Source organism: Mustela erminea, chromosome 2 (assembly GCF_009829155.1).
Source record: "Mustela erminea isolate mMusErm1 chromosome 2, mMusErm1.Pri, whole genome shotgun sequence".
Classification (NCBI taxonomy): Eukaryota; Metazoa; Chordata; class Mammalia; order Carnivora; family Mustelidae; genus Mustela; species Mustela erminea.
The window spans coordinates 35,052,128-35,079,629 of record NC_045615.1 but is presented as its reverse complement, the minus strand read 5'-3'; the positions used below and the strand labels follow the sequence as shown (position 1 = coordinate 35,079,629).

Genomic DNA, 27,502 nt, shown 5'->3' with positions numbered 1-27,502 from the left:
AATAAATAAATAAAATCTTTAAAAAAATAATAAAATGAGAAAGCGCAGTCATATCAGAACGTCTTTAGTAAACCAGACTTTGAAGAAGCCTATACAAAGGATTTCAGAAGCAACCGATACCAAGGGGAGAAATGGTAGTGTGCCTCATCATTGAGAACAAAACTGGGATGCCTCAATTCTCAAATTACTTGAAGCTTATGAGACAGGACCCTCACAGGTGGCAGTGACTCCAGTTTATATGGGAAACTGTAATCAGGGAAGAAAAAGTTTTTCTAGGATGGATTATGAGGCAATATTTTGATCCCTGCTTACCAGAACAGTAATGGTGACTTATTACATTTTACTTCTAAAAATTTATCTAAAGTATGTGAGTGCCTGGTGAAACACATCCTCCCCAGGCTTCACAAATAAGAAAAATAATAATTATAATAAATGGAAGTGGATACTGTTTATAGAATGTAGTCTATATTTAAGGAACTGGTAGCAGCCCTACTGAGTATTAACGACTATCCTTATTTTTAAGATAACCAAATTGAGATATAAAGAGGCCTAAGTTATACAGTGGTGGAGACTAGATTTGAAACTAAGTCCTTCAAGTTTACAACCCATTTTCTTAAATAATTTATTAAGTTCCCTTGATAAGGCAATGATTTTTAAAGTTTTTTTTTCCCCCTAATCTAAATCAAGGTCTATTATGGAAGTTATGTTTAAGTTTGCTTTTATTTCTTTGACTTAATTTTAAATTCTTAAAAACATTTCAATAAATTATAATGTACTTTACTGATTATACATCAATAATAAATCAAACTGATAAAAAGTAGTAAATATATCTAATGGTATCAGGTTTAAAAAAGAATATCAATTTACAATCAAACAAAAATATTGAATCAACATAAAAATGAATAAGATGATTATTAAAACTGATATTCAACAAATCCACTAAAATTAGGCAAAATAATCACAATAGAAAAATAATGGAATTTAGTACCTTCTTCTCTCCATAATATGTTAGCTACTGCAGCATGTTAAAGGAAAAGGAGAGAAAGAAAAGTGAGTAAATAGAGCTTCAATTGCATAATAATATAAATAACTATTAAAGAGGTCACAATCTCTAGGATAGAACATGTACATAAAAGTGGTGATGGTGAATTCAACAAACTACTTTGAAACAGCAAAATTCTGGTACTAGCTAATAATGCTCTTTTCATTTCTTAAAATTGTCAATTCTTAGGAATAAAGGTTTTTGTTAATAAAGAACATTTTATGCATCACTGGAAAGAATGGGATATTTAGTTTATGTTATTAAAATACATCTTTAGAACAAACACTGGTAGTTAAAACTATTTATTTAAGACAGTATAGTTAAAAGTTGTTAACTAAAAAGAACTTTAAATTCTCAGTAATCACAATATGTAATATTCTTATACAATATGCAATATTCCTGAGCAAGAAGATTTGTTTAAATAAAGGATTTTGAACACAGACATAACTTATTTTTAAGTAATATATGTTTTCATTTTTTAAACCAGACAATGAAACATCTAAATATATCTTGTGTAGTTAAATGCACAATAATGATTCATATTAAATTGATTCTGGACAATGGGTATATTAAATACTACATAGAGATTAAATCAATAGAGTTAAAATATTGAGATAGAAATAAAGTAAAAAATACCAATTAGAAATATTCTCAGAGAAGTGTCTGCCTCCATTACTAATTCAAATTCACCCAAATTCTGTTTTCAAAGCAAAATAATATATCAAGAGAAAGTGTAACTGATACAAAAGCTCATCTAAGTATACCCTGAATATTTTAACCATATTAAAGCACAATCACTTTTTTTTTTTAACTGAACCCCTGATGAATGAAGCAGAGCCAAGTCTATAGTACAAAGTTCCTAGTTGGAGGCTGAAGGCCCACGTATCCAGTTTCAAAACCTGTTAAACATTTAAAAAATATTTTTTTTGTAAAGTGACATTCATCCCTTCAAAACATTTTGTGGTGCTGTTCTTGTTGTCTACAGTGTTCTTGAAATGAATATGAAAATGATAGATCCTATTTGCAAGGAAAGGACACAGACCTCAGTTATCAGCAGTTAACCTCAGTCTGGAAGTAGATGATCCTGTTCCTAAAGTTTCATCAGAATGTAAGTGCCTATGTCATTCACTTCATCTTGTCACAGGAGCATTTTATCATCTCACATCATCACAAGAAGAAAGGTAAGTACAGTACAATGAGAGAGAGAGTATATTCACATAACTTTTATTATAGCATATTATTATAATTATTTTTATTAGTTATTATGGTCAATATTTTATGGTGCCTAATTTATAAAATAAAATTTATCATAGGTATGTATGTATAAGAAAAAAAACAGCATATATGGAGTGTAGTACATAAATAATTTCATGCATCCACTGGGGGTCTTGGAACATATTCTCCGCCTGAGGGGGAACTACTATATTCAGAGAAATTTAAGTAATTGAGTATGTCTGAGAGCAAAACTGATAGAAGATGGGGTCAGAGAATTTTTCCATGAGCAGATTAAGAAAGTCTTTTGTACACAATGCAGAAGAAAGTAAATTTTCCTCTGTAGGTTCAGGAAAGGTTGGGTCATGACTTCTTTCTCTCTCTCTCTCTCTCTTTTTTTTTTTTTTTCTTTGTTTTCTGTTTTATTAAAAAAGAAATGCAACAGATATATGTTTCCTCATATCTCCATTATTTGCTTTGGGAGTACTGATTGAGCAATCTACCATGTGTCAGACATTGCATTCAGTGATACAATACACAGATTATGTAGGCCCATTCTCTCTGTTAAAGTTTATATTCTAATTGAGGAAAAAAATATTATTCACCACACGACAGAGAAAAATTTTTAAATACACATTTAATGGGTTATAAAAGAGAGGAACAGTACTAGGAATGCTTTTAGCAGGTGAATTAAACATAGAGAAGTACCAAAGGTGAAGGATGCAAGATGAATTAGAGTGAACCAAGTGAGAATTGTAAGGATAGGTTTCTAGAGAGAAGAAAAAGCCTGCACAAACCTTAGTGGTATACCAAAGCCCTGCTAGTTTAAAGGAGTTAAGGACAGAGATATTTTCAAGATAGGCAATCATTTATGGGAAAGTAGCAAAAAATACATAGTTTGTGATATTGACATCAAACAAAGTAAAATTCAAAGCACTTCATATTGAAATTAATATTATATAAACTAAAACCATCATATTAAAATATGAAGCAAAACTATTAAGACTGGATACAAAATTGATAAATCCACAATCATATTTTATTTTGTTACCTTGTCACTCTCAGTAGTTGAAAAGTAAAAGAAAAAAGACTAAGTTTAAATAATATAATTATTAAGACTGAATTAGTAGTTTCATAATGAGTATTGTACTATACAAACAGAATGTTGAACTATAAAAACATAAGTGTTTTTCAGATTTTCTGAAAAAATTTTCAAGAGTGGTCACAAAGTAAACTAGAAAATGAAAAGTCTTTATTTTGTAGGTATATTCTAATCAGTATATTTTAAACATTTTCAGACAATATAATAAATATGAAAATCCATGAAATGTGTTTAAACACACAAAATTCTTCCACAAATCAATTTTTTAAATCAAATATGGGGTACCTGGTTGGTGCAGTACGTTAATGTCCAACTCTTTGTTTTGGCTCTGATCTCGGAGTTGTGAGTTGGAACCACACATTAGACTCCACACTCTGTGCAGAGTCTGCTTAAGAGTCTCTCCCTCTCCCTCTTCACTTCCCCACTGATCTCTCTCTCTCTCTCTCTCTCTCTCTGACACTCTCTGCCTAAAATAAATAAATAAAATCTTTAAAAATAACTAAATAATAAAATATGATTATGATTCATATAAGACAACAAAAATGAATATTCAATATGTGGACCTAAAGAGTTTTGGCCAAGAGATAAAACAGAGACTTGATTGATGCATTATTGAACAAAATAGAAAGAGGAAAAAATGATAGAGAGAAAGCAGAAGTGGAACCAAAACCAGGAGGAAGAAAAAAGGGAAAGAAATGGAGAGACAAGGAAGATAGAAGGAGTGATGATAGCTATGATTTTAAATTAATGTAGGCTTTTTTGTATTTTTAAGTTTTTATTTAATTTACAGTTATTTAGGGGCTCCTGCATGGCTCAGTGGGTTAAGCCTCTGCCTTCAGCTCAGATCATGATCTCAGGGTCCTGGGATTGAGACCAGAATCAAACTTTCTGCTCAGAAGGGAGCCTGCTTCCCCCTCTCTCTCTCTGCCTGCCTCTCTGCCTACTTGTGATCTTTGTCAAATAAATAAATAAAATCTTTTAAAAAATTAAGTTACAGTTATTTAACATATAGTATAATATTAGTTTCTGGAGTAGAATTTAGTGATTCATCACTTTAATGTAGAATTTTTGCTAATAAATTTTGTAATCTGGATTTCACTCAAAAAAATTCAAAGAAATATAAATATCCAAACTGAAATGAAGAAAAAAATGAATAAAAAAAACCATGGTACTGATTGAAACATGTTTTTAATATAAATTCAGTTATTTAGCATATAGTATATTATTAGTTTCAGAGCTAGAGTTTAGTGATTTATCAGTCTTATATAATACCCAGTGCTCATTATATTATGTGCTGTCCTTAATGTCCATCACCAGTTACCCTATCTCTCCACTGCCCTCCCCTCCAGCAACAGTTTTTTCCCCTATGATTAAGAGTCTCTTATGGTTCGTCTCCCTCTGATTGTGTCTTGTTTTATTTCTTCCTCCCTTCCCTTATGACCCTGTCTTTTCTCTTAAATTCCACATATGAGTGAGATCATATAATTGTCTTTCTATGACTGATTTTTTTCTCTAGCATCATACCCTCTAGTTCCATCCATGTTGTTGCAAAAGAAAGATTTCTTTTTTGATGGCTGATTAATATCCATTGTCTATACATACCACATCTTCTTTATCCATTCATCTGTCGATGGACATCTCTGTTTTTTTCCACAGTATGGCTATTGTTAACGTAGCTGCAATAAGCATTGGGGTGCAGGTGCCCCTCCAGATCCCTACATTTTTATCTTTTGGGGTAAATACCTAGTAGAGCAATTGCTAGGTCATAGGGTAGCTGTATTTTCAACTTTTTTTTTTTTAAGATTTTATTTATTTATTTGTCAGAGAGAGAGAGAGAGAGCGCTAGCACAGGCAGACAGAGTGGCAGGCAGAGAGAGAGAGAGAGAAGCAGGCTCCCTGCTGAGCAAGGAGCCCGATGTGAGACTTGATCCCAGGACACTGGGATCATGACGTGAGCTGAAGGCAGCCGCTTAACCAACTGAGCCACCCAGACGTCCCTCTATTTTCAACTTTTTGAGGAACCTCCATAATGTTTTCCAGAGTGTTATATCAGCTTGCATTCCCACCAATATCATAAAAGCGTTCCCTTTTCTCTGCATCCTCACCAACACTTGTTGCCTCTTGTCTTCTTAATTTTGGTCATTCTGTTTGGTGTAAGGTGGTATCTCATTGTGGTCTGGGTTTGAATTTCCCTGATACCAAGTGATGGCATTTTTTCGTGTGTCTGTTCATTTGTATGTATTCTTTGGAAAAATGTCTGTTCATGCCTTCTGCCCATTCTTGATGGGATTATTTGTTCTTTGGATATTGACTTTGATAAGTTCTTCAGAGATTATGGATACCAGTCCTTTATTTGATATGTCACTTGCAAATATCTTCTCCCATTCTGTCAAATGTCTTTCGGTTTTGTCAACTGTTTTCTTTGCTATGCAAAAGTTTTTGTCTTGATGAAGTTCCAATAGTTCATTTTTGCCTTTATTTCCCTTGCCTTTAGAAACATGCCTAGTAAGAATTTGCTGCAGCTGAGGTCACAGAGGTTGCAGCCTGTCTTTTCCTTTACAGTTTTGATGGATTCCTGTCTCACATTTAGGTCTTTAATCCATTTTGAGTCCATTTTGTGTATGGCGTAAGAAAATGGTCTAGTTTCATTTTTTCTGCAAGTGGCTGTCCAATTTTCCCAGGACAATCTGTTGAAGAGACTGTCTTTTTTCTATTGGATATTCTTTCCTGCTTTGTCAAAGATTACTTGACCATAGCGTTGAGGGTCCACTTTGGGCTCTCTATTCTGTTCCATTGATTAATGTGTTTTTGCACCAGTACCATACTGTCTTGATGATTACAGCTTTGTAATAGAGCTTGAAATCTGGGATTGTGATGTCACCAGCTTTGATTTTCTTTTTCAATATTCCTTTAGCTATCCAAGGTCTTTTATGGTTCCATACAAATTTTAGGATTATTTGTTCCAGCTCTGTGAGAAAAGCTGATGGTATTTTGATAAGGATTGCTTTGAATGTATAGATTGCTCTAGGTAACATGGAAATTTTCACAATATTTGTTCTTCCAATCCATGAGCATGGAAAATTTTTCCATTTCTCTTTGTCTTCCACAATTCCTTTCAGGAGCATTCTATAATTTTGTGAGTAGAGTACCTTTTCCTCCTTGATTAGGTTTATTTCTTAGCATCTTAGAGGTTTTGGTGCAATCATAAATGGGATCAACTCCTCAATTTTTCTTTCTTCTGCCTCATCATCAGTGTATAGAAATCCGACTGATTTTGGTGCATTGATTTTATATCCTACCACCTTGGTGAATTATTGAATGAGTTCTTGCAATTTTAAGGTGGAGTATCTTGGGTTTTCCACATAGAGTATCATGTCATCTCTGAAGAGTGAGATTTTTATTTCTTCTTTGTTGATTTGGATGACTTGTTGTTGTCTGATTAGTGAGGCTATGACTTCTAGTAATGGCCTGTTGAAAAACAGTGGTAAGAGTGGACATCCCTCTCTGTAGGGAAAAAGCTCTCAGTTTTTCCTCATTAAGAATAATATTCACTGTAGGCTTTTCATAGATGACCTTTATGATACTGACGTATGTTCCCTCTATCCCTAAACTGAAGAGTTTTGATCAAGAAAGGATGTTGTACATTGTGAAATGTATTTCCTGCATCTATTGAGAGGATCATAAGGTTCTTAACTGTTCTTTAATAGTATAGTGTATCACATTGATTTGTTGATGTTGAACAACCCTTGCAACCCAAGAATAAATCCCACCTTGCTGTGGTGAATAATCCTTTTAATGTACCGTTGTATCTATTAGGTAATATCTTGGTGAGCATTTTTGCATTATGTTCATCAGGGATAAGGGTCTGTGATTTTCCTTTTTGTTGTTGTCTTTGGCTGGTTTGGGGATCAAAGGATTGCTGGCCTCTTAGAATGAGTTTGTACGTTTTCCTTCCATTTCTATTTTTTGAAACACCTTCATAAGAATAGCTATCAGTTCTCTAAATGTTTGGTAGAATTCCCTTAGGAAGCCATCCAGCCCCATCTGGGGTCTTGTTTGTTGGGAGATTTTTGATGACTGCTTCAATTTCCCTGATGATTATGGGTCTGTTCAGGTTTTCTATTTCTATTTCTGAGTTTTGGTAGTTTATAAGTTTATAAGTTTCTAGGAATGTATCCATTTTTTCCAGATTGCATAATTTGTTGGCATATATTTGCTCATATTATGTTCTTAAGATTGTTTGTATTTCCTTGGTGTTGGTCAAGATCTCTCCTCCATCATTCACAAATTTGTTAATTTGGGTTTTGTTTCTTTTTGATAAGTCTGGTTAGTGGCTTTAATACGCCACTATAAAGAATCTTATTAAGATTCTAACACACTAATAAAGAATCTTATTAATTCTTTCCAAGAATCAGCTTCTAGTTTCATTGTTCTGTTCTTCTGATTTTTGATTTCTGTTTCATTGATTTCTGCTCTAACATTTATTATTTCTCTTCTCCTGCTTGGTTTAGACTTTCTTTGCTGTTCTTTCTCTAGTTCATTTAGGTATAAAGTTAGCTTGTGTATTTGAGACCTTTCATATTTCTTGAGAAAGGCTTATATTGCTATGTACTTCCCTCTTAGGACTGCTTTTGCTGCATCCCAAAGATTATGAATAGTTGTGTTTTCATTTTCATTCCTTTCCATGAAATTTTAAATTCTTCTTTAATTTCCTGGTTGGCCCATTCATTCTTCAGTAGGATGCTCTTTAACTTCCAAGTATTCAAGTTTCTTCCAAATTTCCTCTTCTGATTAAGTTGTTGTTTCAAATCACAGTGGTCTGAAAATATGCAGGGAATAATCTCAATCTTTTGATATCAGTTGAGACATGATTTGGAATCTAGTATGTGATCTATGCTGGAGAATGTTCCATGTGATCTCAAGAAAAACGTGTATTCTGTTGTTTTAAGATGGAATGCTCTGTATACATCTGAAGTCCATCTAGTCCAGTGTTAGATTATCTGTTCATTGCAGTGAGTGGGGTGTTAAAGTCCCCTATTATTATTGTCGGTTTTTATTTTTTATTTGGTTATTAATTGGCTCATAAAATTCATTGCTCCTTTATTAGGGGCATAAATATTTATAATTGTTAGATCTTGTTGGAGAGACTCTTTATATATGATAGAGTATCTCTCTTCATCCCATACTACAATCTTTGTCTTAAAATCTAATTTGTCTGATATAAGGATGGCCACCCCAGCTTTCTTTTGGAGCTTTTTAACATGATAAATTATTTCTCACCCCCTCACTCTCAAACTAGAGGTGTCTTTGGTTCCAAAACAAGTCTCTTGCAGACAACATATCCATGGATCTTGCTTTTTTAATCCATTCTAATACTTGTGTCTTTTGATTGAGGCAATTAGCTCATTTACTTTCAGAGTAACTATTGAAAGATATGAATTTAGTTCCATTGTATTACCTGTAAAGTCACTGTTTCTGTATACTATCTCTGTTCCTTTCTAGTCTTTTTTTTGGGGGGGGAGTCTTTCTTTGCTTAAAGAATTCCCTTTACAATTTCTTGCCAGGCTAGTTTAATGATCACAAATTCTTTTAGTTTCTGTTTTTTTCCTGGAAGCTTTTCATCTCTCTTTCTATTTTGAATAAATAACAGCTTTGCTGAATAAAGTATTCTTGGTTGCATATTTTTTGTCATGTAGCACCCTGAATATATCATGCCAGTCCTTTCTGCCCTGCCAGGTCTCTGTAGATAGGCCTGCTGCCAGTCTAATGTTTCTACCCTTGTCAGTTATGGACTTCTTGTCCTGAGCTTCTTTCAGAGTTTTCCCTTTGTCTCCAAGATTTACAAGTTTCACTATTATGTGTTGAAGTGTTGACTTATTTTTAGTGATTTTGCAGGAGTTCCCTCCCTCTGGACTTGAATGTCTGTTTCCTTCCCCATATTAGGGAAATTCTCAACTATATGTTGCTCCAATATACCTTCTGCCTCTCGCTTTCCTTTTCTTCTGGGACCCCAATTATTCTAATATTGTTTCACTTTATGGTATCACTTATCTCTCAAATTCTCCCCTCATGATCCAGGAGTTATTTATCTCTTTTTGTTTCCTCAGCTTCTTCATTTGTCATTATTTTCCCTTCTATATTACTAATTCTCTCTTCTGTATCATTTATTCTAACAATTAGATCCTTCATTTTTTATTGTATTTCATTAATAGCCTTTTTAATTTTGGCTTGATTAGATTTGGGTTCTTTTAGTTATCAATAAAGGGATTCTTTAGTGTCTTCTATGTTTTTTTTCAACCCCAGGTAGTATCTTTATAATTATGATTCTGAGCTCTAGTTCTGAAATCTTGTTTCCATATTGACTAAGTCCCTGGCAGTCTCATCTTTTCTGACATGAGTTTTTCCATCTTGTCATTCTTGCAGAAAGTGGCTGCATTTCTATTAATATAATTACAACAATTTTTTTCTTCCATCTCCAGTTGAGTTCACAGGTGTTCAGAATTATTTGATAGCTATCCAGCTGAATTCCTGGGACCTGACAAAACTAAAGTCTCCTACTCCTCTACCATCTTGGAAAGTCCCTGATTGAAATATTTTTTTAAAATAGTTTTTTTCCATTATCCTCTCAGGGTCTGAGGTTTTGTAATGAATATTTACTAACTTTTAAGTTTTGTACAGTTCCAGTTCTGTTAAATATGTTTAGGCTATGGAAACACTTCTATTTATTTTATAAAGTCAACAAAAGCAATACCAATAACTAATCATAGTAGCAAATCAAAGGGAATTATAGAAAAATTTTACTAGTGACAAAAATTAAAGATAAAATGCAAACAAAATTCATCAGGGTATTAAAGGTTGATCATAGACAGGAATCCCTTTGGAATGAAGGAATGTATTGGTAAGAATTTAGTTAAGAAATTTAATTAACTTAATGCACTTTACTGGTATATCAAGTGAGAAAAAGCAATGTAATTTAACTAAACAATTGTAATATGATAAGATGTGTTGCCTATTACTAAGTATAATCTAAATACTCTTAGTGACTAAGCAAACTATAAGTAGGGGATATTTTGCTAAGTGAAATCAGACAAAGAAAGACAAATACCACATGATTTCACTTATATATTGAATCTAAAAAGCAAATGAACAAGCAAACAAAACAAAACAGACTCGTGAATACAGAAAATAAACTGGTGGTTGCTAGAAGGAAGGGGAGGAGGATAAGTGGAATAAACAAATATGATTAAATGGTACAAGCTTATGGTTATAAAATAAATAAGTCATGGAGATGAAAACTACAACATAGGGAATATAGTGAATAATTTTACAATAATGTTTTATGGTGAGGGAACATTTATTAATGTATAGAATTGCAAAATCAACATGTTATACACCTGAAACTAATATAACATTGTATATTCGTTATACTTTGATAAAATAAAAATAAAAAGGAGAATGTAAATACAATAAAACCAACGTGATATTATCTGTACTTTAAAAAAAAGACTAGAGGTATATTTTATATTAATGAAAATTTAACAAATATTAGAATAATAAATTGAGAGCCAAAAGAGTGGATTGAAATTGTCATTGGGAATTAATTTTTTTATGAACTAGACAATTTCCTAAGTCAAGAAATAAATATAAATCATATAAGTACTCCAAATTAGAAAATAACCAAAATTTGAAGATAAAATCTGTCAAAAGATTACATAAAAAGTACACATAAGATTAGTTAAATAGTTCAATTTGGTAACAAGACACAAGATAAATACTCTCAAATCTATTCTTATGTAAGAATTAGAAAATGCAATAAATTTTATTTATAATACCCCAAAGCATAATATGTCAATGAATGAGTAAATTCTATATCTGGAATATTACACTGTATGTTAATTAACTGGAATTTAATTAAAAATTCAATGATTCATGTAAAAAATACAGTAAATCTAGAGTAACATTCACTAAAAATATGCTATATGGAAAGCTATATATTTTTAAATCAAAAGAGTGAATGTTATAAAGAGAATTTATTCTGCAATTATGTAATTTAAAAATAGCATGTATTGTTATTGTATATTTAGTTCCATTTTTTTTTAAGATTTTATTTATTTATTTGACAGAGGGATAACAAGTAGGCAGAGAGGCAGGCAGAGAGAGAGAGAGAGGAGGAAGCAGGCTCCCCGCTGAGCAGAGAGCCCGACGTGGGACTCGATCCCAGGACCCTGAGATCATGACCTGAGCCGAAAGCAGCGGCTTAACCCACTGAGCCACCCAGGCGCCCCAAACATATTCCATTTTTATAGTATAAAGTTGGAATGCACATTAAGTGTAAAAAATAGTTTGAATTCAATTACATAGGTATAATAACCAAGCCTCTTTTCCTTAGATGTCTTATTATTTTTCTAATTTTTATGTAAGTGTACATGTAAATGGGGGTATTTTTGATACTATGAATATACAACATGTAAAAATAATTTTAATTCTGCATTTTCATTTATCATATCTCTACTTTGGTCTTCAATATACAGTTAAAATCAATATACACTATTCCTTCATATGGTTTTCTTCCTTTAAAAAATATTACTGTTCATTATTAATCAATCCAAACCTGATACCTATCGCCAGAAACTAGTATAAGTTATTAGATTCAGTAAGTACCATTGACTTTTCAGTCATATAAACATCTTTATGATGTATGGATTTATACATATACATTGACAAACAAATGTGTGTGTATGTGTGCATGGATGTGTTTTAACTGTGATGACCATCGTTCAGTGTAGTAATTTCATTGCTATATATTCCTACAAGAGGTGTAGGGATGGTTAAAACCACTGGCACATTTTCAAGTTAACTGCCAAACATTGTTATCAGCACCACAAACATTGTGAGCAAGTATTCACTCCTCCATGCTCAAGGTAGACTAAAACTGTATGTATGTGTATGCATGCACATGTGCATAATATTACCAAACATTAATATATAAACATTATAATATGTGTTACATATAATATATGGTAGTTTGATTATGTTATATTATTTTTGCAAATATTGAAAGAAAATTTTCTTGTTTTTTAATGCCTTTAAACCATTATTTCTATTGGGATATTACTTTTCTCTTCTATATGTATATACATTTTAAAGATTTTATTTATTTGAGAGAGAGGATGAGAGAGAATGGAGGGAGGGGCAGAGGGAGAAGTAGACTCTCTCTTGAGTAGGGAACCTGATGCAAGTGCTTGATCCCAGGACTCTGGGATCATGACATGATCCAAAGGGCAGACACTTAACTGACTGAACCACCTAGGTCTATTTTTTTTTTTAACAACTACTTATATTAGAATAACTTTATAATATTGATCTATATTTCACATAATAAAAACTGCTATCTATAATGAATGCTGACTTACTCACACCACTTATTTACTTAAAAACATAATGCATATTTGTGTGTGTGAGTATATACTCTCAAAGTCCTTAGTATAGCACATACAGTCTTTTATGACATGCCTGTGTCATTTTAAACTCACATTCCTAACATCAAGACATTTTGAATTTCTTCATGTTTACCCATATGTTAAATCTGACAGTAATACCCTTACCAGAAGTCTTCACTTAATTCCCCTCTAATTCTCCTTTAAACCAGCTTATTATTATTTTTTAAAATCTGTAGCTATCCTGTAAAACTGAGTCTGAGCTAAAGAAGCTGTTTTTTTTTTTCTGTACTTATTGAATCCTATTATTATGCCCTTAATACAGCATAAATGCAATTTCTGTTCTGAAATCTTTTATTTTTAATTGGACAACAAACCCCTCAAAATTGCAGACACCCCATAATTTAATATTTATTCATAACTTAATTGAAATATAAAATTCTTTCTGAAGATAACATATGCCTTATAATGAAAATGTGGTTCAAAGAAACAGATGTCTGGAAACTAGTAACAGAATCTTCTATGAATGCCCTTTTAAATAAAGTGCCTTATTTTATATATTAGGGACTTGTGATTACATTCAAAGTGATGGATCTCATGTTAAATATGCTATCTGTATGTGAAAATATATGTGAAGAGTTGAATGTTATATAAGTAACAGCAAAAGATGATTAAATACCTAGCAACATGCTATAGTACTGAACAGGTATTTTACTCACTCACATGGAAACTGGTTGGCTTTGCAATTAAATAAGTTTTTCTTGTCCTTGTCTTTGAAAGTGTAAGGTTTTCACTAGTGGAAAACTTTTTTTTTATAAACTGCATTTATGTAAGGATAACATTTTAGTTAGATGTCTTATTCACTGCTTCTCCTTTTGGATTTAAGAAATTGACTTAACTTCAGAAGGCAAATGGAAAAGGGCAATGTTAAAAGAAAATGTAAATAAAAATTTAATGTATCTAAAAAATGTATGGTTAGTATTATGGTAGCTGAAATTTCTTTGAATGTGCATATGGAGAATGAAATGAGACATTTAAAATGGACTATTTTTAGGATGGAAAGCTATATAAGATATGTCAAGTACATTGCCTGCCATGTGCCAAATTCAAAGCCACTTTCAAATAAAACTGTCATTTGTTGGGCACTGATTGAAGATGATTCTCCCCTCTGACTACAAAGATTCCCAACCTAGTGGCTAACATTAGCTGATTAGGCTAGAGTGTCCAGCTAACATTAGGGAATGTTACTCAGAAACTGGCCAGGAATCTGTGGTCCTAATTTCTACAAACTGATGAAATGGGATAATCAGATTCTTTTCAGGGATAATTTGAGTCAAGAAATCATGTTTAAAAATGGAGAGCACAGAGAACCAGAATTGTAAGAATGCATAGCAAATGGCACCATGACGTAGAGTCAGGGCCCTTAATGGTTTGTGAAAACGAAGATAACTCAAAATTGCAATAGGGACTCTTCCACGAAGAGAGAGAGTCAGAAGTTGTCTATGGAACATCATTTTCTGGGTTCTGAATGAGGATACATCTCAGACTGCTTCACATTGCCAGTTTAACAATCACATCAATTTTAAAATAACCTATACTTAACCAAATAAAGAACCTACATCTGGAAACCAAATAGCCTGAGTGAAACCAAGACAATGTAAGAACTTTTGCCTTGTCAAAAGATTAAAGCCACAACACAAAACAAATAAAAACCATATCCATCTTTCCAGGAACCTGGCTGGCTCAGTCAGAAGAACAAGCAACTCTTGATCTCAGGGTCAAGAATTCGAGCACCACAATGGGTGTACTGATTACTTAAATAAATAAATAAGTAAATACATGAATATGAATGAACTTAAAAAAAACAATATCTGTCTTTCCTTCCAATAGCAAATCAAGTAAGCCAATATTTGCAGTAGTTATTGCCGGATGCATAAAACATTATCTCAAGACTTAGCAGCTTAAAAATTCAAAAAATTGTTATGGTATTTATGGTAGTGGCTTGGCTAGAAGCATTCTGACTTGGGTATCTCATGAGGCTCTAGTTATCTGAGGGCTTAACTTGGGCTGGAAGATCCACTTCTGAGGTGGCTCACTTAAAAGGTTGCCAATTTAGTGCTGGCTATTGGCAGAAAGCCCCAGTTCTTTACCTATGGGATTCTCCCCAAGGCTGCTGACATGTTCTCACATACTGACAGTTAGCTTCCCCCAAATGAGTGACCCATGACCGCAAGGCTGAAGCCATAGTGCCCTTTTTGACCTGACTTCAGAAGTCATATACCTTCACCTCTACACTACTCCACGTGTGATAGAAAACTGATCTATTTCAGCATGGGAAAATAATACAAGGGTGTGTGTATCACAGAAAGAGGAGGATTATTAGGATCATCTTGGACACCAGGGAATGTTAATGTAACAGACTGCTTACTAAGCAAATATAACTTCAAGAAAAATTTTCTAGCTAACATCCTCCCAGGCACACTACCAACACCTGAGCTTTTCTTAATATAAATTCTAAGCCCACCACTGTCAGAAAGTGACTTGATTTTGATTATTCTTCACAAGAATAATTGATTGCCATTTTTACATGATTAACAATAAACAGTGGCAATATTAAACAATTGTAGTGAATAGCTGCAGATACATGGGAAAATCTTTGCCTTCTAACTTGCTCATATATACTACGGTTTTAAGTAGGTGACAAGCAAATTTACTTCCTCTTTAGCTTTAACTCCCTCAGCTAGAAAATCCACCAAATGGTTGATTAGAGAATTACAAAATAAAATGATTATTAAATATTTTAAATAGTCCATGACACATAATTAATTGCTCAATAGGTCTTGGCTAGGTAGTTATATATTCATATATCCTAAGTAAAACTCAAGATAATCAATCATACCTATAGAAATTAAATTAATAGAAATGTTGCCAAACAAAACATTGCATAAAAGTATATCTTAACCTATAATTAGGGCTATCAGAGGATTCTCCTTATTATCATTTGAGAGAACACAGTAAGTAGAAAAATAGAAGCTTACTTAGATATTAATTAGCATTTTGTATAAGGAAAACAATGAAAAATAGAATTTAAAGCTATTTCAGTACTGCCTAATTTTTATAAAAGGGTATTATTTCTAATATTTTTTAAAGATTTATTTATTTGTTTTATGAAGAGGGAGAGAGAACAAGGGCTAGAGTGGGGGGAGGGGCAGAGGGAGCCAATCTTCAAGCAGAATCCCCACTGAACATCAAGCTAGATCTCAAAACCCATGAGACTGTGACCTGAGTCAAAACCTAGAGTCATACGCTTAACCGGCTGAGCTACTCTGGTACTCTGCTAATAATTTTCATTACTTCTCTCATTTTCTGAATTTCTCACTACTTAATTTTTAATTTTTAGTTTTTAAATATCTCACTACTTAATATATTTATGTTACATATGATGTTAACATATAAATAGAATTATATTTAAATATAGAGTAAAATAAGAGATACAAAGTTTTTGAAGGAAGTTGGCTACTTTAAAACATGATTATTAATAAGATAAAGGTTGTTAGGTAAATATTTTATGAGGGAAATTAAAATTATAATTACAAGTCTCAAGTTAAATTAAGTCTCTTGATAGTTAAGAATTTTGGATAAACACGTAGTTTCTAATTCAGTTAAAATTGCTCAGCTTTAAAGATATTATAAAAGAGATTAGTAGCAGTGAAATAAAAGGCATCAGAAATCCAAACGAATAACTGCTGTAGTCAGCTATAAACTTGTCACCTGAAATTTCTAGCAGTCGCAGGATGAAAGGAAAAAAAAAAATTGGACTTTATACTGTCTGAGAAGTGTTCATGTAGAAAATGACATAAAACAAGTTGATTATAAGTTAACAGAGGTTAACTTCTTCTTAGAACAGATTTCTAAAGAAATTACATGAAATATACAGACGAATTAGACAGTATAAGGCTTTTATGAGAATTCCATGAGATGAAAATTTTTAATTGCTTAGAACAGTGACTAGCACATACTCAGACAGCCTCATGTATGCACACACACAACACATATGTTTGTATGCATGTGGACACATATCTTTTTGGAAAACGGAAATACATTTTTCCTAAGCATAACTTCAAAGGTAAGAACTTGATATTGTGACTCAAATATGAAGTAAGTTGCAGCACAAATTAGCCTATACATCTTGTCTTTTTTTTTTTTTTTTTTTTTTTTTTTTTTTTTTAAAGATTTTATTTATTTATTTCACAGAGAGAGATCACAAGTAGACAGAGAGGCAGAGAGAGAGAGAGAGGGAAGCAGGCTCCCTGCTGAGCAGAGAACCCGATGCGGGACTCGATCCCAGGACCCTGAGATCATGACCTGAGCCGAAGGCAGCGGCTTAACCCACTGAGCCACCCAGGCACCCCATCTTGTCTTTTTAATTAAGAAAAATAAAATAATGTTTGTGTGGACACAGAGTTGCAGAACATGTATTTAACCTATTTATCTAAGGGACTCTCCCCAAGAGTCCTTGAAATATTCTTTTCCAAATATCAAGTATTAAAAGCCTTAGCAGACCAATGACAAGTTCTGAAATAAATTCAAATTTGTCTCTTATAATTGCTTAAACTTTTACATTGTGTTGAGTAAAGCGAATTTCCTATTGCTTTTTTTTTTTTTTAATGCAGATGCTGCATTTCTTTTTTTTTTCTTTTTTTTTTAAAAGATTTTTATTTATTTATTTGACAGAGAGAGATCACAAGTAGGTAGAGAGGCAGGCAGAGAGAGAGAGAGAGGATGAAGCAGACTCCCTGCTGAGCAGAGAGCCCGATGCAGGACTCGATCCCAGGACCCTGAGATCATGACCTGAGCTGAAGGCAGCGGCTTAACCCACTGAGCCACCCAGGCGCCCTCCTATTGCTTTTGATTTGCTTTTAAACACAATAAGCACCAGACTTTGCACTCTGTTACAAATATGTAAAATGGATATTCTCAATCTGCTTCATTCCCATTCTATAACAATAAGGTTACATGAAGGGATGCCTGGATGGCTCAATCAGTTAAGCATCTACCTTTGGCTCCCCGTCATGATTGTGGGGGGTCCTGGGATCCAGCCCCACAATGGGGTCTTTATTCAGCTGAGGACCCTGCTTCTCCCTCTCCTTCTGTCCCTCCCCCCTGCTCATGCTTGCTCTCTCTCTCCTCTCTCTCTCAAAATGAGTAACTAAAATCTTTTTAAAAAGTTCTCATGTAATGGGATTAAAGGGATGACTAATTCTATAACTGAATTCATTTTCCTCAAAGCATTTTAAATATATCTTAGTTCTTTTACAATTTCATGATAGAGAACCCAGATATCTGTGCTATGCAGTAAGAGTTTTGATGTAAAAATGTTAACTGGAAAATTAGAAATTAATCATGTTTTATGAAAGAATTTCAGTTTAATCATGGAAGCATTTGTGCTCTTAAATTAGAAAGTATCCTGAGGCTTCCAAGACGAGTTCACTGGACACTGCATGTCCACTTTGTTGATTGAGAGTGATCCTATCAAATCAGATTGGTTTGCACTGGCCAATTCAACTTTAGCCTGAGGTCCCTCTAAGTGTTTGTTTGTTTGTTTGTTTGTTTGTTTGTTTGTTTTGTTTTGTTTTTCCTTTCTGGGATAGTTTTCTTTCTCTTTAACTTAATTGTGAATGTAGTACCTGCTCAAAAAATTATCGTCTTGATTTTGCTTGCATTAGTGGGAAAGGAATGGCAGCTTCTGCCTAAAACAACATCATAAACTCCTGATTTTGTTCTCAGCTCTCCATGGTACTGTCACTAGTCTATGTTTTCCTAAAATTCTCAGTAGATACGCTTCTAACTCTTGGATTTTACTCACGTGTTTTTAAAATATCACTGAGATGAACTAAGTGAAACGTGTCTCTAATGTGATAAACTAAGAATCGGTTCAATAATTTATTTAAAGAGGAAAATATAATGAAACCAAAAAAAGTCTCCAGTCATCCCCAGTTATTTTTTCCCTGAATTGGCTGACATGCTCCTTACATTGCTCCATTAAAATCCCTGATCATAATTTTATTTAAATCTTTAATTTTCCAGAAGCCTCATATCTTCTCCATGGAAATACTGTCATTACTGTTTTAAATGTCTGTAAAGAAGCTTGAGAACCACAATTCTTTCCCATTATGTGAGAAGGGGAAATTAAAGCATGAAGACTGAGTAAGGGAGGCAAAAATGCACCCTGCCACTGCAAAGAAAGATTAGGAATTGTCATTCTCAGCCATATAATTCTAACACACACTGTCTTCTCTACTTGAAACATCATTCCTACCTCGGGGAGCAGGATCACTGCTTAACAACTGTTACAACACAGAAACAAATGCTGGACAACCATAAAAGGAATAAAGTGGTCTGTTCTCCTTCAGTCCTGTCTTTCCTCTCTCCTCTTCTTTCCCATCTCCACCCCTATCCCATGAAGATTCTATATTAATAAGAACGATGCCAGCTGCCTGTTCTTCCTTCCATTGTCAACACTGAAGAAGAAGGGCAGAACAGACAACAGACTGCAGTGACACTCTAGCAGCTGCAATCACTGGCATGGAGAAAGGGAATGAGGTCAAAGATGTTCAGCAGAGAAATGACAGAGAGAGAGAAAAAAAAAAAAAACACAAAACTAGGCCAAGTAGCAGCAGTGTAGCCACCCGTGGCTGTGGTAAGAATGAACGTTGGCACCGAAATGTGAAAGAATTTTCAGCTGAAACCTCCTGATATATCACAGTGACTCTGCACACGTATAACCTTTAATTATTGCTCACTCTTGAAAATAAAATGTGGTGAGACATGACGTGTAGGATGCTATATAAGAACACATTTATATACATATATATATAAAATACTAATTCATTAATTAACTAATTAATTAATTAAATTTTATTGTTTTATTATTAATTTAATAATAAAAATAATTAATTATATATAATATAATTATATATTTATATATAATTAATATTCCCTAATATACTAATTATACTAATTATATTATATATATTATACTAATATATAATATAATATAATATTATATTATACTAATACACTATACTAATATAATTATACTAATATATATAATATATAATTATACTAATATACTAATATACTAATTATATATATTATATATTGTATACATATATACACTAATATATATGTTACTACTGTTCCCTATGAAACTTATCTTTCTTCCCATACTCTCCCAGAAGAAGCAGCAAAGATAATTATCAGACTTGAATGAAACTCTGAAATTTCATGTCCTAGGAGCATTTTTTCAAACTTAAGGATAAAAGGTTAGGATGGGAATCAAAAACATAATTTAGCTTCACAAAAAAGTGATAGAACATATAAGATACAAGAGTAAAAAAATAGTTGAAACACTTGTTAATAAAAATGTAAGAAATTTCTAAATATATCTGAATTTCAAAGTACTTTGCTACTAAATATAAATCAGAGATGTCTAGTTTGGAACTCTTTCTTGAATGGGCCCAAATCTAGTTTATGGCATTAGCACATTTACCCATTTTTTTACACATTTTCATAATTTTTATCCATTGTTAAGTATTTAAGAAAAATTTAAGCTTAATAATCATTGACCCCAAATAATATTAATAATTGTAATCAAAACAAATACTTACTGAGCCCTCATTATATGTTAGACACTGTGCTAAGTATTTTATAGCATTGGATACATTAAAATGTTGTTATATCTGCAAATGTCTCCAATTGAGTTAATTTCTATAATAGCTTACTCTAAAAAGGCAAAATAAAGCAAGCACTTGTTAAAAATATAAGAGGCTAATCACATAGTCTGGGATAAAATAATAATATTCAAAAAATAAATTGAGAAACAGAACAACCACCTTTTAACGTATCACATAAAAGGTTTTCATATTAGGCTATAGCCAGAGTTGTTTATCTGGCCAGCATCCTACCAACCATATTTATATCAGGGTGAAGTACAGATTTCTCAGAGGGCCACAAAAGCATTAAGCTGATGGTAGATTATCTTCTATCTATTATCATAATAGAATCTTTCCAGTGTCAGTTTTGCTGTAATTTAATGGTTACAAATTAATAGGCATAAGTTGCCTAAGGCATAATTTTAGTCCTTGACTATTTTAATATGATTATTTATTATGAAAAATAATACTTTATGAATGCACTGGTTTTCTTCGTAGAAGTTCAAATAGGCTGATGAACCATGTAACACTACTTTGGAGAAATGCTATTATGCCAAATACTCTTGAAAAGATGGATAAAGGGAGATAACCTCACATCGAATGCTCACATTAATTGTGTTCCACCAGCATGCTGTAATGAGTTTTCACAATACACATTCTGTCTTGAGATTAAATACAAGTTTGTTTGTCTTATAAACTAAGCTGGGAATTAGAATTTTGGTTAATTCTACCCAATAAAAAAAAAACAAGGTCAAATGCCCCTATATGTTAACAATAAAATCTAGCAAAAAAATGTTTATCATGATCTCTGAATATTGAATACAAATTCTCCCTTTGAAGGAACATAGCATGTAAGTCACTCTTAATTTGACTTTTTCATTCAGTTCAAGGCCTTCTTTAGTTTGGTTCTACCCAATGATTTGTTCTCACTATGTATATTGTAAATTCCCAGCAAGCATTTTTATGGTGATACATTACACAAAGTTCATGAAACCTACCATGTATTTTATGATGGTTCTCTGAGTTTGACATACTTTTAAGTGTCCAACTATGAAAGTATCCTGGTAGCCACCAAATATCAGCTCAAATATCATCACCTCAATAAGGAAGGGCTATGCTATGCAACTTGGTTGTAATTTGTTGTTTCTGTGCCTGCGATCCTATCATACCTGGGTTATATGCCTAGTTTGTTCTGTATAGATTTCTTTGTTCTCCTTACAATGAAACATTTTATTCACTATAAATTTTGTAAATGTCCATTTCCTCATAGATAATTAAGAAAGGAGTAGCTAAGTTTGAAGTAATACTGACATTCATGCTCATGGGAGGGTAATCAGTTTCACACACATTTAAATTACAGCCATTGTAAAAAGTATTTTAAATTAAATTTAGTTCAGTTGCCATAGAAATACAGATGGAATTGAAAGGCAGATAAAAAAAGAAATTACAAACTGTCGCAAAAATATTAAGTACATGGCAGGTTCTTCTTAAATGACTTCTGAACAAATGGCAATTCAATGTTTCTTTAATACATGACGATTGCTGGCTCCCAAGTTATATGTGAAATCAACTCTAATAGATAATGATGCCAAAGTGCTTTCCAAAAGGTGTAAAGATGGCAGTGGTACTAACAATGTATAATGATTCCTATTTTTTCAAATCTCACCAAGTCTTGTTATTATGCAGTGTTTTAACTTTTGGTATTCTAGTGCATGCAAAATGACATTTCTCTCTGGTTATAAGATATTTTTCCTTGACACCTAATGAGAAGTAACATCTTGTCATGATATATATTGCCATTTTATTTATTTATTTTTCTTGTCTCTGAAAGCTCTTTTGAAAATTATGCTCTAGTTTTCTTTTGGGTTGTTTCATTAACATCTGTCTATCTTTCTGCCTATGAGACTAAATTCTTATCAGGTATTTGTATTGACAATATCTTGGGAGTAAATTTTATGATCACAACTTCTTAATTTTAACATCATCATACTGTTTCCTCCAATGTTTGCTCTGCTTTTGAAATACACCCCTAAAATTACACTTTAATATTAACATTAGTATAATTGCAATTTATATAATATTAGTTGTAATACATATAGTATGTTTATATATCTCTCTATATATGCAGTCTTTAGTTAAATTTCATTATAATAATTAAATTGGAAAGATATTATTTTTTTTTTATTCTATTGTACTCTCAGTCATCTGAATCCAAAATGTCTCTAGAAATATTTTGACTTCCTATTGAAAAACGTTTGAAAATTTTTTTAAAAAGTTTGATATAAAAACAGAAATATTTTATTCACTAATAATTTATTTTATATTAAAATTCCACTATTACTAGAATTTTCCCAAAAATCTTATTATGGTTTACAACAGAGTTTAGTATAAAAATATGTATTAGATAGACCAATATAAGGCAAAGTTATTCATATTGACACACAAGTTTGCTGCATGAAATAGAAAATGTTTTTTTAAGGACTTTCATTTTTTTTAAAAAGATTTATACGTTTTTTAAAGATTTTATTTATTTATTTGACAGACAGAGATCACAAGTAGGCAGAGAGGCAGCAGGTAGAGAGGAGGAAGCAGGCTCCCCGCTAAGCAGAGAGCCCGATGCGGGGCTTGATCCCAGGACCCGGGGCTCATAACCTGAGCGGAAGGCAGAGGCTTTAACCCACTGAGCCACCCAGGTGCACCAAGGACTTTCATTTTTAATAACATTTCATATGTAGTGTTACATTTCATATGTAACACAGGTATGGAAATATGCACTAAGTTGAAAAGTAAAACAAATAAAGAGGCAGAACAATAATCAAACAGACCCACTCTTCCTAGAATATTCATCTCATAATCAGAATTCAGAGATCTGGACAAACAGAGGACAATAAGACACACAAATGTGTAATCTAGTTCTGCAGACAGTTGATAAAAATGTATAGCATAAATTAGATTTTATAAAACTTGAAGAAGGTAAGTCACTGCAGCCCCTCACCCCAGAGCCTGTGCATTTGAAGGGCACATTTATTTTAGTAATGTTTCACACATTTACACTGTTTCCAACCAAATTCCTACATCAGAGAATTCTAAGAAAATCACAGAGTGATGATAATTCTAACACCCTTTTTGAAACTAAGTGCACAATTATTTTGCGAAGGAATCACAAAGCTTAAAGCCTCTGGAATTATAGAATTTTAAAGTGAGTTCTAACATTCTTACCTGACCACCACCAACAAAATACTAATATGTAGATTTTCTAAGAGTGTCATAGAGATTTTATGCACAGCACTGTCACTGTTTAGAACTTATTTAGTCTACATGCCTGAAGTAATATAAATAAGATGTCACCATTGCATGCCTAATTTATCATCAAATAAATTAGGCAAATTGGCATTGTGTAATATGAGATGAGATGAGAATATTCCAATGAAGGTATATAATGCCTGGCAGATGAAATGTGCACAATAAATCAAACTAAACAAGCTTTGAGTCTTACTTTGTTTTCTAGGCAAAAAAGATGCCCGATTCCTTAGGATTCTTATAAACCTGTCAATCTGATGACATTCAGATCACATAACAAGTCTCTACTGTTGTGCAAAAATGGAATAGCAATGTGTTAGACAGATCTATTTAATGACATTGAAAAGGATTTTATTTTAAAAATACAGCCTTCAGATATGGAAATCACAAGGCAGATAATTTCAGTGTGTTCTGGGTCAACAGATGAAAAGATTTATGGAACAAGTTATATCACAGGATGTGACAATGTCATTGGGCAAATTGAGACTATGAATATTAGAATTTATGATAAATAATAAAAGCTCATAAAATAATAACTGCTTATCAAGCACAGTTAACCTTGACATGAGTCTGATTATCCTAAGTGCATTTTATTTCACACTAAGTTTACTGATACGTAAAGGTCTGTGACAAATATTAAATAAATAGGCTTGGAGACTTTTCAAAAGGTATATGAATTGTTCATTCTGTTTTAAATGTTTTTAGTATAGCTTCTCTGCAGAATAATATTCAGTGAATGTTAAATTTAAAAAATGATTTTTTTCACTTATAGATTTATTTCATTCTTCCTGAAATATTTGTTTTTATTTGATTCTTTTTGATTCAAGCACTTAGCTTATAACTATCAGAGTTAAAATTTCACACTGGTTATCATAGGCACACCTTATCTTTAACTATGGACTTTTATTATTCCTTATTATTCTACCTATCTCACTGTACTGGTTTACAGACTATGCTCCTCTACTTACATTATCTTTCTAGCCTCAGAAGACATCAATAAGATTCGGCTTAAATATTCTTATTAAATCTATACAACTGTTCTGGGGCACCTGGGTGGCTCAGTCAGCTAACCCAGCTCTTGATTTTGGCTCAAGTCACGATCTCAGTTTCGTGGGAACTAGTCTACATTGGCTCTGGGCTCAGCTGGGAGTATACTTGAGGATTCACTCTCTCCCTCTCCTTTTGCCCCTCCCCCACTCACACACACACACTTTCTCTCTCAAATAAATAAATATTTTTTAAAAATCTATACAACTGCCTTTTGGAAATAGATATTCTCTATTCTTAAAATTCTCTATTCTTAAAAATAGGAAGTAAAGGAGTTCTTGGCTGGCTCAGTCAGTACAACAAGGACTCTTAATCAAAGGGTCTTGAGTTCAAGCCCTATGCTGGGTGTGGAGCCTACTTAAAATTAAAAAAAATAATAATAATAAAGTAATAAAAATAAGAAGTAAATGAAGTCTAGAGAGTTAATTAATTTTTCTATATTATCAGAATATATCCTATTTTCAAAGTTTGCAATACTGTACTCAAACTGTTTATATATAAAAATACCATGTTTTAATCTATTTTAAGATTCTTTACTCAACTTCTTTTCAGTTTCTTTTTATTTTTTGACATGTTTTTATTTAAATTCTACTTAGTTAACATACAGTGTACTATTAGTTTCAGGTGTAGGCAATCTGGCTCTCTGTCACCCAATTGACTGCCAGGGTTGACTCGGCTGATCTGACTGGCTAAGCATGTGTCCTTTTCCTCCCTGTCTGCTACATGTGCATCCTTCCTAAGCTGCACCCTCAGTGGAAAAGGACGACCTTATCAAGGTGGGCTGTTTTGGTCAAGGGTATAGGAGTAGTTGTACTCCCCTGCTAGAACCTCCAAAGAAGTTCTCAAAGTCCCTTTCCTCTACTTCCAAAATAGGCAAACACATCTTAAACATTCACATTATCTTTTGAAATATTTAGGTATGAATGGCTACATTTTACCATATTTCCAAAGTCCATGTACTATTAATTAGTCATTGTATTTTTGTATTATTACTACTTTATATTAGCATTCTATATATAACTTGTACATTTAAGTAATCTTGTCATTGAACTTAACACATTTAAAATATTGTTTTAGAAAACTTTATAATTAATTTTATAATTGTCAACTAATATTAATTTACTGAAGTTAATTCTAAAATAAGGATGGTTGTAAAGGCTTTGTATTTCCAAATATAATGCTGACTGTGACAATGATAAAAAGTAAAGTTGTATATACTATTACAATATATTCTGACATTCTGTTCTAATATTTACATTAAACTAGATTAATCATATCCTTTACTAAAATCCTAGCAAGGTGTGATATAATCTGTGCTCAGTGCTTAATGCAGCCAGTAGCTTAAAAGCTTTCAATAGCAGCCTACACTTACACTGCTTTTCATTTACCTTAATCCTGAAGATGAATTATTATCATCTGGGAATTGAACTCCGCTTGGGAATGGAAATGTATCAAGTGCTTATGCCACTTGCAAGCCGTTTTCAAATGAATAACATTTACCTCTGCCTAAAACCCCCTCATATATTTCATATCATGTGTTACAATCCCCTATGGCCCATTTCTACTCTTCTTTACATTTAAATCCTCCCTGTATATCACCCCATTAAATCTTAGTTCTCAAACCCTATCCCTAATGTACCTGTAAATGAGATTACTCTGAAGCACCTTTTTTGTAGTTCAATTTTTCATCTGAGAAAACTTCATGAGGTTTGTTGACAAAGTTGGGCACTGTAACTCAAGGTTTTCCAATTCAAAGATTAGGTTACAAGCAAAACATAAACTCCTGAGCACATGATGCTTTGCATGAATTGTTCACTCAACGATATCATCCTGCTGGGAAATGTAGTATAAGGGGAAAAAATGTGATTGATACTACTCTGACTGCTCTATTATGTAGAAAATAATGGATGATTGCTCTGAAGCTGTAGCTAAACAACGTAAGAATGTTGTGTCATTTAGTCCAAAAGTTGTAAGTCTCCCCCCATGTTTATCGCTGTCTATATGGAATTCAATACGTCTCTTCTCTGCATCTTTCAAAACAGAAAACGGAAAACTTTACAGAAGAATTTTAAAATGTAATAGGAGGATGAGGAGGGGCAAGATGGCAGAGAAGTAGGAGACCCTGTTTCAACTGATCCCCTAAAGTGAGCTAACTATCTATCCAGAAAACTCTGAACACCCATGAAACCAGCCTCAGACATAGGATTATACACTTCTGGATCTCTATGAGGGCAGAAGACACCAATGGACAGGTAAAGCATACTAGGAATGATTGGACTGATAGCGAAGGATATCAGGGGGAGGGAGCCACCGGAAGCAACCCATTGGAAAGTAATACCCCAATATGAAAGTGCTCTATGATTAGGGACCAGCATTGACTTAGAGTCTGGTTAAGAGCACTCAAAAAGAACAAAATATCTGAAAGGGCAACTGGTGGAATCAGGTGGTCATGGGCCTAAGGCCACGGACCCAGGATGGCCACCGCCAGAGACCACCCATGCCAAGGAGAGTGCAGCAGCAGAGCCTCCAATTCCTGGTCCCAGAGCCTGCATGGCTTGAGGGAATCTGGTGGGCACTCTCTAGAACCAAGCCTTTTGCACTCTGTGCTCACTGCACGAACAAGGTCTGAACCACACTCCCTACCCAT

General features: G+C 33.0%; 1 protein-coding gene across 4 annotated transcripts in view; it reads right to left on the bottom strand.

Moving 5' to 3' along the window:
* The window catches only part of FSTL5 (follistatin like 5), a 761,141-nt gene that overhangs the window by 114,280 nt on the left and 619,359 nt on the right, over positions 1-27,502 (bottom strand). For 2 of the 4 annotated variants that reach the window (XM_032332635.1, XM_032332634.1), the window contains exon 11: positions 989-1,015. The exons of the other annotated variants lie outside the window; for them this stretch is intronic. In XM_032332635.1, coding sequence (XP_032188526.1) covers positions 989-1,015 — 27 coding nt within the window. The remainder of the gene's footprint in view (positions 1-988; positions 1,016-27,502) is intronic. 4 annotated transcript variants of the gene reach the window in all.